Source organism: Antedon mediterranea, chromosome 6 (assembly GCF_964355755.1).
Source record: "Antedon mediterranea chromosome 6, ecAntMedi1.1, whole genome shotgun sequence".
NCBI classification, from domain to species: Eukaryota; Metazoa; Echinodermata; class Crinoidea; order Comatulida; family Antedonidae; genus Antedon; species Antedon mediterranea.
The window spans coordinates 23,819,902-23,837,838 of record NC_092675.1 but is presented as its reverse complement, the minus strand read 5'-3'; the positions used below and the strand labels follow the sequence as shown (position 1 = coordinate 23,837,838).

Here is a 17,937-nt window from a genome sequence, read left to right as displayed (position 1 = left end):
CCTCAACCTACTACAATGCTTAGTATTTCTATAAACCTAAAAATAGCATGTGCTGCAAACATTATTAATGAATAAAAAATTACTTATATATAACTTCAATTAATTGCGCTTGTAATATAAAAAATACTGTATTTTATATTTCCCTACCATTTCCATGTACCATAAACAGTATACAGTAGTTAAAACATCGAACAAAACGGATTCAGGGGGTATAAACTAGGGATGTGCACTCACTCTTTTGACAGCTAAAATAAAATTATGAACTAATTTTCAGTTTTTGACAGGCTATTAATATTGTATGTTTAGCCCTTCCCAGAAATCCTGGATCAGCCTGACTATACTGTTTTAACAGCCTCTCAATTCAAAATAAACTTAAATCTAATAAGCACAAACTGTATAAAAATAAGAAAACCTTTGGTTCCTGTGTTCTTAATGGAAGGCATTATTGTATTATAGTATAATTAATATAAAAAGTAGACAAGTAAAATAGTTTTATATAATCTTTGCAATGTCAAAAATAATTCAATGTTATCAGATAACAAGTGCAAACAACTAGAATACCTGTACTACTGTACCTCTAATGGGTATAGCTAACTTAATAAGGCAGCTACCCCTATTAGGACATTACTAACACCAGACAACTAGCCAGGGGAGATTCCATGGTTAGGAGTAGAATGGTCATGTGCTCCCCTTTAGACAGCTAAAATTATAAACCATATACCATCTACTTCTGACAGACTATTACTGTTAATGTTAGAGTAAGGGTAAGGTAGTTGTTACGGGAGGGGGGGGGGGGTAGTTGTTACGGGAGGTGTGGTAGTTGTTACGGGAGGTGTGGATAGTTGTTACGGGAGGTGTGGATAGTTGTTACGGGAGGTGTGGATAGTTGTTACGGGAGGGGGAGGGGGAGGGGGGGGGGGGGGTAGTTGTTACGGGAGGGGGAGAGGGAGGGGGGTAGTTGTTACGGGAGGGGGATAGTTGTTACGGGAGGGGGAATAGTTGTTTGTTAAGGGAGGGGGTAGGATAGTTGTTACGGGAGGGGGGGGGGGAAATAGTTGTTACGGGAGGGCTAATTGTTTTACAGGGGTTATTGTCCTAGAATAGGTAGGTAGTTGTCTTACAATCATTAACTTAACAAGGCATTTATAATTCCTACACACACAAAATACATATAATAATTTGAAAACACAGATATTATATAGCTTATCTGTAAAAGGCGGTCAGTTTTGAGATAAACTTCACAACCAATCTACACCAAACCATTTTTAATAACATTTGTTAATTCTTGCCCACTAAACTACATTTTTTAAATCCTTCTTTGAACACACAAACACAAAATCTTCTTAATAAAATGTTTTCTTCAAGGAACCAGTTGTTTAACTAAAAATTAAGAGTATTATTCAACATTAGTCTAATTGTCTAAATTTACTGAAATAAGAAAATAAACTTTTTTTTTAAAAAAATGCGATATTACAGACTAGTATTTTTTTCTTATAAAAACTAGAATTAAATATAATGTTGTACTGTATTATACAGCAGACAACATAAAGGACGGTGTTTTATTTATAATTTCATATTTGCACAAAAACAAGCAGCAACAATGCACACATTCTGTTTCTCAGATGCCTTAATGGGTAGTAAAAACTTATTCGTTGTGTAGACTTTTAATATGAGGAGTTAGTTCCATGGTGTGACATGATCTGAGCTACAGAGTGTGTGTATTTAAAAAAAAAAAATTTTACAGCACTCAAATTTAATTAAAGTTAACAGTTTCTAAAGCCTGCTGTGAGTCTATAGTATTTTGAATACTGTGCATTTTTCATTCCAATTTTCCTAAAGAAATTCACATACTCACAGCTGCAACATGCAATGTGAATTAAATGGTAACACACCACAGACTAAAAAGCACCTTTTCTGACATGAAATGTTCTTGTCTGAATGAACACAAGATGTCAGGTATATTTTATGCCATAGAGTATTACACATTGATTTATTTTAGAGAAATGTTAAATGTCTACTACGAATCTCTAATTTTTCATATTACACTGAAAGGAATACCATATTTGAATTGAGGGAGCATATCCTGTACTCCATCCTAAACCGTAAATACACTATACCATTGTAAAATGGTAAACTTTAGCAATTCATAAAGCAAGTTTGTAACGTGCATAACGCACATTTACACAGTCCATTTAATTGAAACCTGTACATATTGTTTGTTAATGTTAGTCTCGAGGGTATGTTTAGGTACGGCATAATGCTGGCGTAGCAAGAGAATTAGGGCCCTAGACAGTGGTATAGAAGATTAAAGGGTCTTTCACACCTGTTCCAGCACAGTTCCGGTCCGGCGAATCAAACATTAATGTTTCGTTTTCACGACGCTACACGCGGCTATGCACCAATCGATATGCGCATAGCATAAAAAACATTTACGTTCATTTGCATTTTCTGCACCGGACGGGAACTGTGAAAGACCCGAAAATGTAACATCTGTATTTATTGCAATTCATTAATAAATTCTTGTGAAAACTTTGTAACATTTCATTGTACATGTGAACATACCCTTAGAAATCTATAAACACAGTTTTATACATTGTCAAATAGAAAACAGATACAATTATCAACCATCGTATAATTATGTTCATGGCTGTGGGTGAGATAGCAAACAAACATGATATTTTAACCGTATAATTATGTTCATGGCTGTGGGTGAGATACCAAACAAGCATGATATTTTAGGCCTTAAGTTATAATACTGATACATTTTAATATTAAATTACATATTATAATTTCTACATAATTTTTATTTCTAATACATTTTACATGATTTTTGTCATCAAACTATGAACCCAGTTATATACTCAGTAAAAACAATATAGCCTGTTATCTTGTATTTGCAATGCAAACCAATTATTCCCATTGTATGCTTCTTACTATACAATACCTTAATTTAAAACAATGATCTCTATTATAGCAAGTAGGTAAGTACAATCACTGTTACTCTAGTGCATTCATTAAGATAAATAATTTTTAAACAAGGGAAAATCATCTAGCAAGGTGAACATGGAGGGATTAAGGTTATTCTGTGAATTTGCACAGGACAAATTTTGCTTAATTTACCGTTACTGAAATGAGTATAATGCCATACAGGATGACATACAGGTTTGGCTTGGCATATTTAAAGAACCAAGAAGTGGGTTATTACGTACTGAAAGCTACATTTGAGGTGGGCTATTATTCCCAGGAGTTACGTGCTTATATTTGTGTCACTTTACTTTAAAGTTCACAACTGGAATATAAATCTCTGACATTGGTCACAAGTTACTCTAGAAAATTTTAAAATTATGAAAGACAGGGATTGGTATGTATTTAAAAAAAAAAATATGTAGCACATATTTAGCAGCACAGTTTGTAAACAAAATAAATGATATTATAAAAAAATGTTTGCAATGATGTGGAATGGAAAATTATAATATGAATGAAAAAAAGTTTTGCAATTAATTGGTAGGTGCATGGAATGGCGATTTAGACGACCATGATGTAGGCATCGGTAAGCCAATAAACTTCTTAATTGCAACACATCCATGCTGTGATAGGGCCCTTGGCATTGGACCCAGCACTGTCCAGTCATTTGTGACCGGATCATATTGCTCTACACTGTTCGTTGCAATTATTAAAGGGTCATCAGCTGTCCCAATTGCCCAATGACCACCTGTGACAATCAGCTTTTTGTTGGTGGTTGTACCAGAGTAAAGTTCTCTAGCATGAGCTTCTGCATGTGGCATCTCTCCTGCTGCTGTCAAATTGTCTTTATTTGGGTCGTAAATATGTACATTGTATTCTTGTTTGCCACCAACTAGATAGATTTTGTTTTTTATAGTAGCAGCAATCCGTGGCTCATACAACAAACCGACATGCGTTAAGACTGTCCAAGTATTTTTATCTTGGTGGAAACATTGAAACAAAATGTCTCCGTCCTCGTGCCTACCACCTATCACATAAAGTCTGCGACTGTGAGCAACAACAACTGGATTCATCACGCCATAAGTCATAGGTTCACCAATCTTCCATTCATTCGTTCTTCTATTATATTTCTCCATTTCATTAGTACTTTCTCCAGTGTAACCATCGCGACCTCCGACAACATATATTTTGTCGAAGAGTATGCCAACACCATGACCAATTCTTGGTGCATTTAAATCTTCTACGCGAGTCCATTCGTCGAAAAGTGTATCATAACGCCACACTTCAGACACAACATTTCCAAATTTGTTAATGCCACCGATAGCATAAATGTCATTGCAGAATGATATCACATTGTACTCTTCATTGCCACTTGGTAAAGAGGTCATGGCAATCCATTTCCTCTTAACATGATCATAATACCACACATCATTTATCCATTCACCATTCTTATACCTTCCTCCAACTACAACCGAGACTTCTCCATAAGACCTCCTTGCATTTATCCTCAAGTCAGAACAATTTCTGCCATCTCTGATCTGTTGGTGTACATCAACTGATTTAGTTACCATCTTCTCACAATCTACATTGTTCATTATCAGATCACTCTGTAAGATGGTCTGTTTTAGGTATTTTGGATCGACAAAAAGTAGACGTACACGTGTTAGAATTTCACAGACGTACTTGCTTCTACTTTCAGGACTGTGGTTCACCCAGATTGATAACGCATCAAAGACCTCCTGTTCTGCATGTACGTTCAGGCTGTTGTCACCAAGGTAACGCAACAGTTGTTTTAATGGCATGATTACAAATGCTTTCTGTTTAATAACTTCTTTGAAGTTTCGCAGCGCATATTTCAGCGCCATTCTGTTCAAGTATTCACAGTGTTCACTGCTTGCGGCTTCTTGAATGGATAAACAGTTGGCACAGTTGATCGAAGACTTTAAGAAGTCGCTGCATTTTCTGATAGCTGTTGTATGTTGTAGACGACAAGACAAACGTAATACATCTATTGCATTGTCAGCATTGATCTCCAACTTGGAGGTGTATGTATACGCGATTAGAGTTTTTAACACAGAGGCTGATATACCTTTAAAGACTAATTGATTATCCATGTTTACAGTCTTCATCTTTTCTTCTAATGTTGGATGTATAGTGGCTAGTACAATACGGTGACAGGCAAACTCTTGATCGTCGCAACTAAGGGTAATATCTGTAAATTTCTTTTCTACTCTTTGGTTATTCAATCCAAGGAGAATTTCATTGACATGAAAAGGTTGTTTGAATGTGTACTCTGGTTGGATCCTTTTGATCATTTCATCATCACTGAATCGACTTGAAGCTTCGATTCTTTCAATGAATTCTCTACAAGCTTCCTCTGCTGAATTTAATTGGAATAACTGAGAAGCAACCAGCAAATCATGTACAGTCTCTAAACACATTATTATCTTTGCCGTGTATATATATTCAATAATAGTGAGCATGATGGGAGGGGCAATGTTTGATAGGTCGATATAACTGATAGGTTTACAAGCAACTACTTCCGTTTTACCGTTCTCTTTCCTCTTCTCATAAAACATTAACGAGAAATATCGACTGGCAGCAGCCAAAATGGCTTTGTGACAGTGGAACTGCTGGTTCCTTGTAGCAATAGTGAAATCTGTATATAGGCCATTCATAAGACCTAGATGTAAACTGGCAAGGACATCAGCAGCATAATCTGGGTCATCGACTTCTGGATTGTCCATGGTAGAAGATGCCAACGTCCAGACACTGCCCTCATCATCTGTCAGATTGTAGTCGCTGTCCCCTCCTCTGGCAAGACGATAGAAACTCGCACCAGACATCCGTTTAAGGGCGATTGACAAGTTAGAGTTAGTTTTCTTGGATATTGATAAATTGGAACCTGTGATGTAGCCATCCAGTCTTTCTCTGCGAAGACCTGGTGTACTGGTCATTGTCTCCAGTGGTAGGAATGCATTTTCTTCTGGAATGGGTGCCAGTGAAGAGTTCATTGGGTTTTCAGATTCATTTAACTTAGAGCGCTTCCTGCAGCTATTGCAGCAACCCATCTTGAGTTATGATCTGGAAAATAAATAATATACAATTAATTATTAATTAATGTTAATGTGCTGTTGGAAACCTGCTTCAACTCTCTAATCCAAAAAAGCTGCAAGTTCAACATGTAAACAGTTCTAGAAGCTAAACCTAGATCAAGAAGAATCAAGAATAAACACCAATTAAAAAATACTGTAAACATTTATTTAATATAGTTACTAAAAATGTTTTTTCTTCCATAATACAACATTGTAAAAAGCATTGGTGTTGGCATAGAGATATATGGTGTTGGTATTAGTGTTGAATGGTATACAAATAATGAATGTTTATGAGTGAAATGGTACAAATAATTTCATGAGGTGAAAGTTGAAAGGTATATTTTCAAGAGGAAAAAGCCAAGTGAATATATAAAAAATGTTCATCGTCATCAATAATTTATTTAATACAAAATATTTGTACATTTATGATTATAAAATATTTGTGTAACACCTAGTTTGGTATCTTGATATTCTTCGTTCAAAAAAATAATAAAATACAATGACTGGTGTATTTTGTACAGTGTATACAAAATATAAAATTTTGCAGCAAAAACAGGCCAATAGCAAACATAAAGACTGTGAGCTGCCTGTTTAGCTCATCATCATGATTCTCATTTGTTTCCTTATAAGTACTACTAGTGTCCTTAAAAAATAACTGGCATACCAAATTTCCTAACATCAATCATCATCACACAGTGCAATTCACAATGTATACAATCACCTCACTACATAATAGTATAGGCAAGCAAAAAGTACACAAGGTATCAGATGTAATTTTTCACACTATTTATTTTTTGATATTTGTTTGAAGTACAGTGTGAAGTGTAAAGGGCCAAAACATTCCGTTTTTTAAGGTTTTTTTGGGGGGTACAGAAATGGTTCTCATGAAATATATTACTATTTTGCATATGAGATTTTATTGTTTGGGAATAGATACCCTATTTGACGGTGGAAACAATACAATATTCTCGTTGTCGTCTTTACCAGATACATATTTTAAATGCTCATAAAACTCAAGACTGTTGCCAATACACTCTGGGAGGGTATAATGTATGTCCAGTTTTAATAGAAGTCATTAATATGGATCTAAAATGATTTAATTTAAAGAAACCATGTTTTTAATTCCCAGGATTAATATATTATTGGTTGTGATTTTAAGTGCACATTCTTTTACATTGGTGAATCCAGTCTGACCGAAGGCATTGGAGTACTGTATTTAAAACAATGACAATCATAAAAGTCATGAATATTAACATTGTGACAATGTTGTTAATATTCATGACCACTTTTGGCAGGAACAATCTGTTAAGATCATGATACGAAGCCCTACTGTACACGAATGTACCAGGCCTATCAACCCGCAGTCAGGGTTGACCGATTGTCCTCACTACATTATTTTGTTCTCTATTTTTGCAAATTTCATTTCATTATTAAAATTTTAGTATAGGCCCAGTAATTGTAAAAAAAAATAATAATAATTTAGTATAGTTTTTATTTTTGTTATATAACCTATATAACGTATTGTATTTGTTTACGGATTATTAAAATTTATTTTTTGACACTATTTTTTTAAACTAAATTTTGATTTCAGATTTCAGTCAAGTAATATTACAGCATTTATTAATATCCATAAATAAAAAAAATGTTCTGTATGTATTAGCATATTGAAACAAAGAATACTTAATAATTTATGCAACTACTGCAAGCAAACGACCTTGAAAATCTGATACAGTTATCCATAGATGAGGGAAAGAGAGGCAGTTTACTACAGGTATTAGGATAATGACCCAGTCTACAAATAGCATGGATATTATGTTGACAGTCCTAAACAGCCTGATATGGAAAACCTAAACAGATGGCTGATATAATTAATGCTACTAATTAATAATAATACACTGAATAAGTAGGGGTTATATTCATAAATAATATAGACACATTTATTTTAGATGCTGAACCAGTGCAGAATGGGTCTAATCTACTTAGGCGTCAAATAGCTTTTGACATATCTTATATTAGTGTGGGGAGAAGGAGGGGTGAAGGATGTAAATTATCATATTTTTTGGCTAATTTACTTTATATGCAAATTTATGCAAGTTTGTTTTGGTGAAGATCAATACAGTATGTCACAAAATGGAGTATATATATATTTTTTTTTGGGTGGGGGGAGAGGTTGTATTGAGGGAGGAATATGTTTTTACTCCATCTTTGTGGCCATTTTTTAAAATATAATTTTCAGAATAGCTGCCATATTAACTCTCTATATTGATGCCTGTAAAGCGAGTGTTTGCAAGATGGCATCCAAAAATTTAGAGGACATTTCAAGTTAAATTGTCACCAGAATGCATTGATTTTATGGATTAAACCAATATCACAAAAGCTTATTAAAACATTGAATTCCCTTCTTTAACGAGTGCCATGAACTATTCAATAGCATGCCATATCAGGCCTTGTCTTTTAAGGCATGCGAGTGTGACCACTCACCTAACACACTACTAAACTGCTCTTGCGATTTACAACAAGCTTAAATTTGGTAAACTTCTACACACCAAAATACAAACAGCACACCTACTGTACAGCACTCCTGTATTGAGAGTTATATATTAACGTATTGAGGAGTGCATTTGTAGCACACCTATTATTTTCAAAAGACAAGGCCTGTTTATATCAATTCATTTTTTGATGATCCTTACAGTAATATTAAAATAATTAAAAAGTATGCAGCAGTATTTGGAAGTTCTTCTTTTAAATGTTATTATTTATTATTTTTGTATTGTATATAAAAAGTTCTAATTTAATTATTTGGAATTAATAGTCATCAATTACGCTGCTGCAAATGGTACATGTGTCAAGCCAATCGTAGAATAAAACAAATTGACAACGGATGAGTTAAAAGTGAATATTAACGTAAAATCTGATAAAATAGGCATCCTGTTTTGATATGGTTTACGAGAGAGAATCGACGCTTAAGCATCTATTACAATGCGAGAAATTTGCTAACTGATATGTGACTCATCATATAATATCCTTGCTGTGAAGTTAAACAGCTTTCAATACAATGAATGTAATCTCAAATAGTCATTCCAGCTATGCGCAGTGCAATAATGAAATTAATAACAGTGACTAAATACAAAATTTACAACGCTGCAATAACAGTGCCCAACACATGTAGGACTGTAAACACTTCTTTTAATTATGGGTACATACAATATAGGCCTAACAATGAAAAACTGTCAATTTATTTTTGCAGCCTTTTAATTCTGTGTCAGTTTTTTTTCTGATAAACATTTTACCAGTATTAAAATGTTTTATATAATTTTTTGCAGCAGTCAGAAATAATGAAAAATGTTAACTGTGCGACACACTGTAGTTTATTTTATAAAAGTAAGTAAGTACTCATGTTTGTATTCCCAAATCATAACTTGATAAGAAGTAAGGAAATAATTAATTTACATTGACCTTACTGTTCAATTGAGGTGTTATGATGTGTAGAATAAAACAACAACTCTGCTACTGACTGACTCATCACCTACAAACCAGGCATCTGAAAAAGTCTTTTAAAAATCTAGCAACCTGGTTTTATTTTAAGACATACTGTATGGGCCTGTCTATATTGAGCAGAAAATACAGTTTTGAATACCGTTCTTTTCAAGAACGTTTTTTTCTTGCCACCAGAAATGGGTTTCTATCAAAAAGAACCGATCTTAAAAACGGTTTCAAAAACCCCAATTAATTCCGGTCTCGATCGCAATGAACCTTTTTGAAATACGAGTTCAACTTGACAATTTATGAGGGTGTGACGTAACTATACTTTAACCAAGAACCACAATAGCGTTTCAGGTAATAATGACAGGATTACCTGCTCCTTCTCTATGACAAAATGGATGCAATTATTGGGGATCGCTATGCGAAAAAAAGTAAACATGACCTCGATCCAATTGCGCTTCCGCCTAATGAACCGTGGTATATAATGATGTCATTCATAACGAACGCACATGAAACAGAACCGGTTTTATTGGAGTAAAAATTAAGCTGCAACGCGATCTTTATTATCAAAAACAACTGCCGAAATTGGTTACCAAAAAAAACATTCTTTTTTTATTTTTCAATAGAATAGAAACAGGCCCTATGATACCTAGGAATTTCTGATGAGGACATCTGGATGACAATAATACTCCCTCATGTGCAAAATACGTGCATCACTACAGACACTAACGTTTTACTGTATGTGACCAGGGAGTTGTTGATGTGACATTGTTGTCTAAATTGTCAACTGAACTATTCCATCAATTTTCTAGAAGTCAATATTACTTTCACATTAAATATACTATATAAAATATTGTATAAAATGTGTATGCCAATTTGAAATAAAGGCTATTCAATCATCCCTGGAGTTAGCTCTGTGGCATTAGTTAAGTAGATTCTGTTAGTGGATTTAACAATGCTGAGGCTTAAGTTAAGCAAGGCTTATGCCAGCCGTACTTGTGAACATACAGTACAGTACAGGTATCAATATTTGAACAAGCACTTTCTTTCTGTTCATGACATCATCAAGACCAAAATATAAATGTAGGCTACCCTTGGACTCATTTAAATAACATTATCAATATCAGATCAGAAACAACTGATATCTTTCAAACAAAAGGATTTGTTCATGTATCAATGATTAAGTCCCATAGGCCTAACTATATTATAGAAAGAATGCATAGATTCCAAGACCTACATATAATAAGACTTTGCAATCCCCCTAGCTATATTTAATTTTACAGTAGATTTCATAATTAATAGGTTGTTTGTTTAGTAGTAGGCCTATTAACTGTACTTCAGATAGATTGTACTTTTCTGATTGCAAACAGGTTTAAATGTCATTTCCAAACATTTTGGATTTTGACATTTTATTAGATGCAATTCAAAGGCTACCTAGTAGTTTGTAAGTGATAGGTTGGTTGAATTGATGTATCCAGTATAAATTAATTATAATGTTATATCGAGCAGATCTGAAATTTCAATCAACATTTTATTTTAAGAAAGTTTGTTGTCATTATGATATAGCATAGTATTAATAATAAAACACCATGGATACTAAAAGGACAATTTTACTACTATTTTTAGACACTGCTTTCTGATCTATAATACACAATTAGAGCTTTTAACAGAAAGAAATGAAAATAAAGAATTAATTTAAATATTAAATATGTTTATCAAAAGGCACACTGAAAAAATGACAGTAATATTAATTATTAATATGGGTATCTCAGTGGCTGGATCTCAATGGAGTTACAAATAAATAAGCAAAAACTATGAAAACTATATTCAAAGTAAAATAAACATCCACAAAAATATTGCAAAGTTTTAAAAACACTAACCCTTCCTCAGTGCAAATATTACAAGTTTATTTACAGTGTTTGGGTGAATCTGTAGCTTGGATGGTGTTACCTTGCTTGCTTCCAATCTAGGTCCAGGATTGATAATTTAATTAATTATAGATTATGAACAAGGTTCCCACTAGACTGGTCGTAACCAATGACAAGCGACTGTTTGAATAATCCATTGCTTGTGATTGTAAAATTACATGTGTTTAGCTTACTTAATAATAATAATAATAATAATAAATAACATTTATAAAGCGCAAGAGACAAAGGTTTCAAAGCGCTGTGTTTTCCAAGATCTGTGCAAGTAGTAGCGTGTGATTATGCTTCTCTGAAGAGATGAGTTTTGAGTTTAGTTTTAAATGTGATTACAGATTTTGATGAGCGTATTTCGAGGGGTAGAGTGTTCCAGAGTTTTGGGGCTGCGACAGCGAAAGCATGATCACCGTAAAACCGGAACGGGGTCCAGGTTTTAGAAGAAGTCTGCTGGATGAACGAAGCGTAGAGTTTGTTGACGGAGTAATGAGGTCACATATGTCACATATGTAGGCTGGAGCACATCCGTTGATGGCCTTATATGTCAGCAACAGGATTTTAAAACGAATGCGCTGAACTTACATCCTTAATTGAATTGCATCATTAGTGGGAATCTATCCCTGTCTGCTATACTGTAGGTTATAATCCAGAGTGACCATTATGTCTTAAGTTCTACACAATCCCTGTTCACATTTGAGATTTCGTTTTTATCAAATTTATTTATTGAACTTTAAACGCTTTACTGGAAAATGGTTCAGTTTTGATGAATACTGCACTGTAGTTTTGTTTTACAGGATAGCCATGCTGGATACTTTTCAAAATGAAGGATTTAAAGGATAAAGTACATAATGCGTTCACAGTCCGAGGTCTTTCCATCTACAAAGGGTATATAATACTGAATCACTTAGTAAAACTGATGTCAACATCTGCATCAAATTTGTCCAATCCTTTACATTGTAATTTTAAATAGCTTAAGCTCTGTCCACACTATCAAACTTTATGTGACAAAAAAATGTGATTAGCCCATATGGACGTGATGATGTCATATCACTACCATATTTGGGCACGTCATTTTTTTTGTCAAACTAGTTTGATCATGGAGGAAATATTCTTTCCATGGTTTGATAGTGTATGTAGCAAAGATTTATGGGGAAATTTAACCAGTTAAATCTCAACTTTTTACTTTTTACTTTACAATCGAATTTTCAACACAGTCATTTATTTTCAGTATACTGTAATTCCTAGTTAGGATGCCACTATGCATCTTCAGCCATACAGATGCATTTTTGGTATAAAGGTGAGATTTTTTACATGGCTACAGTTAGCAATGATAATATTGATAATATATAGAAAAAGTTACACCCTACATCAGGTATGAATATAAAACTTCTCAGACAGAATTATTATGATTTGATTGACATTACTGATGTCAATCAACCTATTGTGGATAAAGTTTCATTGTTGATTAACAAAAGCAATTGCTCATGTTTACTAGTTAATTGTGTAGCAATAGTAACTAGATAATCCTAAATTTGCCTACTATAGTTAAACTTGATCCTAAATTTGCAGTGAACCAAAAACTAGATAAGCGCTGTCTTCACTATAAACCAGTTTGAATGTGTGAATGCCTAAATATGGTAGTGATATGCTCAAATATGGTAGTGATTATGCTCAAATATGGTAGTGATATGACATCATCATGTCAATATACTGTATGGGCACATCACATTTTGTTGTCACATAAAGTTTGATAGTGTAGAAGGCTTTATACTACACGTATGATTCACTGCAGTTTAAATGTATAAGGTGTCATCAACCAATTATAAAAATATATCCAACAAAAAATTTAAATAAAAGTTGACAAAATTGATAAAAAAAACAATAGAAGATACACACAAATGTTTGGAAAATTTAAATATAAAATAATATTTTGAATTAATACATAAAATTAGTTATTTTAAATGTACAGTAAAATAAATATATATTACCTTTGATTGGACAATGTTTAAATTATGATGGTTATGTCATTTCCATCTGCATTTACCTTTTTCCTATAAAGAAAGAAAAAAATAGTGTTTATTAGAGTTTACAGGGCTGTCTAGATACAGATACTGAACAATAACAATATCCGATGAACTTAACTCACAAGCAGGCATGTAAGCCTCAAATTGTTTAATTGGCCAGCATACACTTTAATGCCTAATAAAAATGGGCTGGGCAATCTAACCTCATAGATCCTAGTAGTAAAACCTTTACAACATACAGGAATATTTAACGGTGTTCAAAACAAGATCTGTGCCTAGACCATTACATTACTGTATTCACATGCTTTATTTAACAGTGTTTAAAACAAGATATGTCCCTAGAAACCCTATATTCAAATGTAAATTTTGGTTACACCTCTGGTTTACCAAAAGCCAAAGCTAGCCCAACAAGTTTCATCAAGTCATGATGACAGTTGCAATGTTCCAAGTGAATTTTACATTGTTTTGCGTTTGTTGTAACCTAACAAAACGTATAATAGGGCACAATTCTTTGGTTCATTAGCTGCCATGTCAAACATGGAATAATTGCTTTATAAACTGGAAGAAATCAAATTCAATCAGATACTTTAGTTATTTCACACTTCTGAAATCGGTTGAAAAATCAATATTTGTATACAGTGCTCCATGGAGCAGGGGGAGATGTAAAATACATGGAGTAATACTCTATGATAGTAATACTCTTATGGACTATAATATCAGTATTTTGTTTAGAAATTGGACTTTTGAACTGCATTAAATAAAGTGGTGACTTAAATAATTGGCAGACTGAGTTTCCTGTTTACATCTGTCTTCTTAACATCTAGCCCTGTTCGATGTTAGTATTACTATTGTATGTATGCATGGTTAAACCCGAGAAGCATTTTACTAATAAAATTAATGTAATCCTGGACTCCTGGTAGCAAATCACTCCGGCCACCATCTCGCAATGTTATGTACTCCGTCGCTATTCAATCATCACTGTAGGAAGCTACATTTTATAAATTATTAAATCATTTAACTGTACTTTTATGTCTAAAAAGGAAAAAATGCCTTGCACCCACACAACTAATAATGAATGAATCAATAAATATAATCAATTAAAAATGATAATAATAATAAAAAAGGGAACCTTAGTTGCGATTGATTGATTCTTATCATCTTATTATTATTAGCCTTTTTTATCAGGCTTCATAACTGCGGCCGGAATATTTAGCAGCAACTGGAGTGATCTGTATTCCACTCCTTTATGTAACGTTAAACTTAGGCTAGACCTCTATCTGGTATTAACCTGTACATTGAATGACTAGACTAGGCTAGCCTAGATAGGTTGAATGGATGTTTCTCTGCATGTTATTGACATTGTTATACACACAGGATTTCTTTATTAATATTATTAAAATCCAAATTCCGTGTAATTTTAATAATTAAATGCCGGTGTGAGCCATGCATCCATTGTGTTGATATCATGGACACACCTAACCTGCAAAATGTCTGTGAATGAAGCAATAAAAAGGACAAAAGCCTACTTACGAGGTTAGGCCTACTTCTGTTTGCTATAATCGGCCCACTTTTTGTCCTGGGACAGTGGGCCCAAGGAGGTGAGCATTTTCGGAGTTCACTGCAATTTGGCCGTTCGTTGCGTGTGCGCTACCTAGCCTAGGCCGGTTGAACTTGACAATGTGGCGGCGTGTGTCGAGCTGATTTTATAATGTACTTTTTTTTGTGACTCGCGACAAATTAAATGAAAAGTCAACTGCATGATGGCGCCCTATCAATTTTTAGTATTGTCAAGAAATTTAAGTCAAAGTCACACGCCAAAAAAAAATCATTATTATATTCAAACATTTAATCGAATTCTGACTCGAATTCAGGCTTATTGTTTTTATAATTTCGTCGGCCTGCTAAAAATATAATTCCATAAAACTCATAGTTTTAATTTCGGGATTACAATGATAAAACAAGATAAGATTTTTTGTTATTGTCATTATCACATACTGTATGTAACATACAGATGTCAAATAAAACCGCAGAATTTCACATGGTATAAGTCTACATAATAAAACATTTATTCTTTGTAATGAAAACATATAGGCATCATAGTCCTCCTACCAGTACTGTATTGAAATAGAGTCTACCCGTATGACTTATAAGGGGGAGAAATATCTTAAGTCATTATTCGATTGAATGTTTTGGTTAAGTTCTCTATAACTTAACTCTAGTTAAACATTCCATCTTACAATTGTTAGGCCCTGTCGTCACACGACACACGATCCCTTTCTGGATCCTCAACTGCTAACTATGATTAGGCCCTATAGGTCTAATGTAGCCGAATGTTAGGCCTACTTAAGGGATGAACATTTTAATTATTGTAATTTATCAATCAATTATTTTGGCACACACCTTTTTTTCATTATTTGTTTTAATATAACTAAGATTACAAATAATCGACAAACATTCAGAAAACAATTTATAAATATAACTGTTTCTGTTTTGGACATATCAGTATTTTTTTGTCTGTTATTTTTGTTACGATTTCAAAGAAGAAATAATATAATAAAACCAATTTAGAATCCACTTAACAGTTTTGTTTTATAATAAAAAAAGATTTTATAAGAAAGAAAATAGACAAACATAAACAAAAGTTTAAGTATACTATTTTTACCATTTGACTTTTCTTTTTTGCACATCTGTATTTTCTATTATTTGTTTAGGCCTATCATTACGATTTCGTTGAAGTTAATTTAACCCGTTTACTTAAAGATGTATTGTCCCTTGCAACACAAAAAAATGAAAATCAAAATATTCTAAATTTAAATTGGCCATATCAAAGTAATATTAAAGTTATTCACTTTAAGTCGAAAATTCGTGCCAAAAACAACAATTTTACGTAATTAACGGGTAAATTAGTTTGATTACATTTCATCTGGAAAATCGTCACGAGCGAAAGTAAACAAAGATTTCAAACCAAGAGTATGCATTATGCATGATGCTAATTAGGATTGTTTACAACTCGTCACAGTTAAGAAGGTGTTTTCACACAGATCGTGAGGAAGTTTTATGATTATGCATACAGAGTAGCCAAACAAGCGCGTTGCATTATGAGATATATGTTTTGATCGAAAACTTTGACTGGAAGTCAAAGTTATTTTTTGAACTAAAAAACGTCTGTATTTCAGTTAAATTATTTTTTTTCCGACTAATTTTTGGAGAAAGTTAATAACTATTATGAAATTTCAAAATTACCCATTTTTTTTCGAAATCTTCTAATATTTATTTTTTTGGAATTTGACAAAGGGACAATACATCTTTAATAAAGTTCTCCAAAGAAAGACTCAACTCAACTCAATCATTATTAGGAACTTAACTCAATAAAATAATGTCCAATAGCCGAAGTCAACGGTTGGAAACTCTGACTCATCGATGAAGGGCTTATACTGTTATTCCTTATGTTCCAAGAATCAAGAATGAAAAATTCGCCCGACCGTGTGCATACGTTTTGTTGTTCGTTGATCCTTTATAATAATGTTTAAATAAAATAATTGTGTCTGTAACAGTTAGTTTTTTATTTGAGAGCCGGCCTCCGGGGACTAAAGGAAGAGAATCCCTCAGAAGGCTATATTGCAGGAAACGCTGTAAATTAAGCTGATGACTATCATGCTGTCATAGGTTAACTTTATGTACAGTGGTTCAGTTATGACTTCTAAATCAAGCAATGGGCGTTCTTTTTTTCCACAGTTTCACAAGCACTGACAACTCTTTGTATAGGCCTACGGTACGTAAACTTCATTATGAAAATTGTGACGTATAAGAATATTTTAATGTATCATATCAGGTAGGCGTATGTTTGGCACCATCATACTTGGGTGTCGTAAATGTGTTGGAGTCAGGGTTAGTATAAAACGAATACAATCAGCAAATTTAGTTTCGCTTCTTTACGAAATGGCTATTAAGTGAAAGTGACAACAAGCAAACTACATTTTAAGGAAGGCCTAGCTTATGTTAACAATGTTTTTTATAATTATAAAACAATATTTATTTCTTAATTGTGCCTCTTACTTTTAAAAAGACGCCATATATTTTTTTCTTTTGTGGTTCACCACCCAATGTTTCATTACATAATTTCTAAACATTTTCTACATTTTTTCATTATTTTCTGTTTTTTCTTTAGTATCATACCATTAATACAAAGTATTTACTTCTTAACATTCTTTTTGTTTGTTAAAGGCACCATATATTGTTTAGCAACATGAGTCAGCAGTTGTAACAATCCCAAGCCTCAACTAACATCGCTATTTGAAATATCCTGAGTCAAAATGTACTAAGAAAAATAAAATACAAAACAAAAAAGCCAAAACTAGTTACTGTGTTAAATACCGTAACCTAATTAAGAATTAGTCCTGTAAAATGTTCATGAAGTAGTTTGACTGTTTTTTTGTAAAACATGCAGTCTAA

At 33.2% G+C, this 17,937-nt stretch overlaps 2 protein-coding genes across 2 annotated transcripts in view; one reads left to right on the top strand and one right to left on the bottom strand.

Annotated features, from left to right (window-relative positions):
- The window catches only part of LOC140051199 (von Willebrand factor A domain-containing protein 7-like), a 32,998-nt gene that overhangs the window by 5,976 nt on the left and 9,085 nt on the right, over positions 1–17,937 (top strand). The window contains exon 2 of the mRNA XM_072096335.1: positions 17,221–17,257. The gene's annotated coding sequence lies outside the window, so the exon portion shown is untranslated. The remainder of the gene's footprint in view (positions 1–17,220; positions 17,258–17,937) is intronic.
- LOC140051056 (kelch-like protein 25) lies at positions 1,073–15,134 on the bottom strand. The gene is made up of 3 exons (XM_072096133.1): positions 15,016–15,134; positions 13,450–13,512; positions 1,073–6,048 (listed from the first exon to the last, which is right to left on the bottom strand). The coding sequence occupies exon 3, from the start codon at positions 6,033–6,035 to the stop codon at positions 3,498–3,500; it is 2,538 nt and encodes an 845-aa protein (XP_071952234.1). The 5' UTR covers positions 6,036–6,048; positions 13,450–13,512; positions 15,016–15,134; the 3' UTR covers positions 1,073–3,497.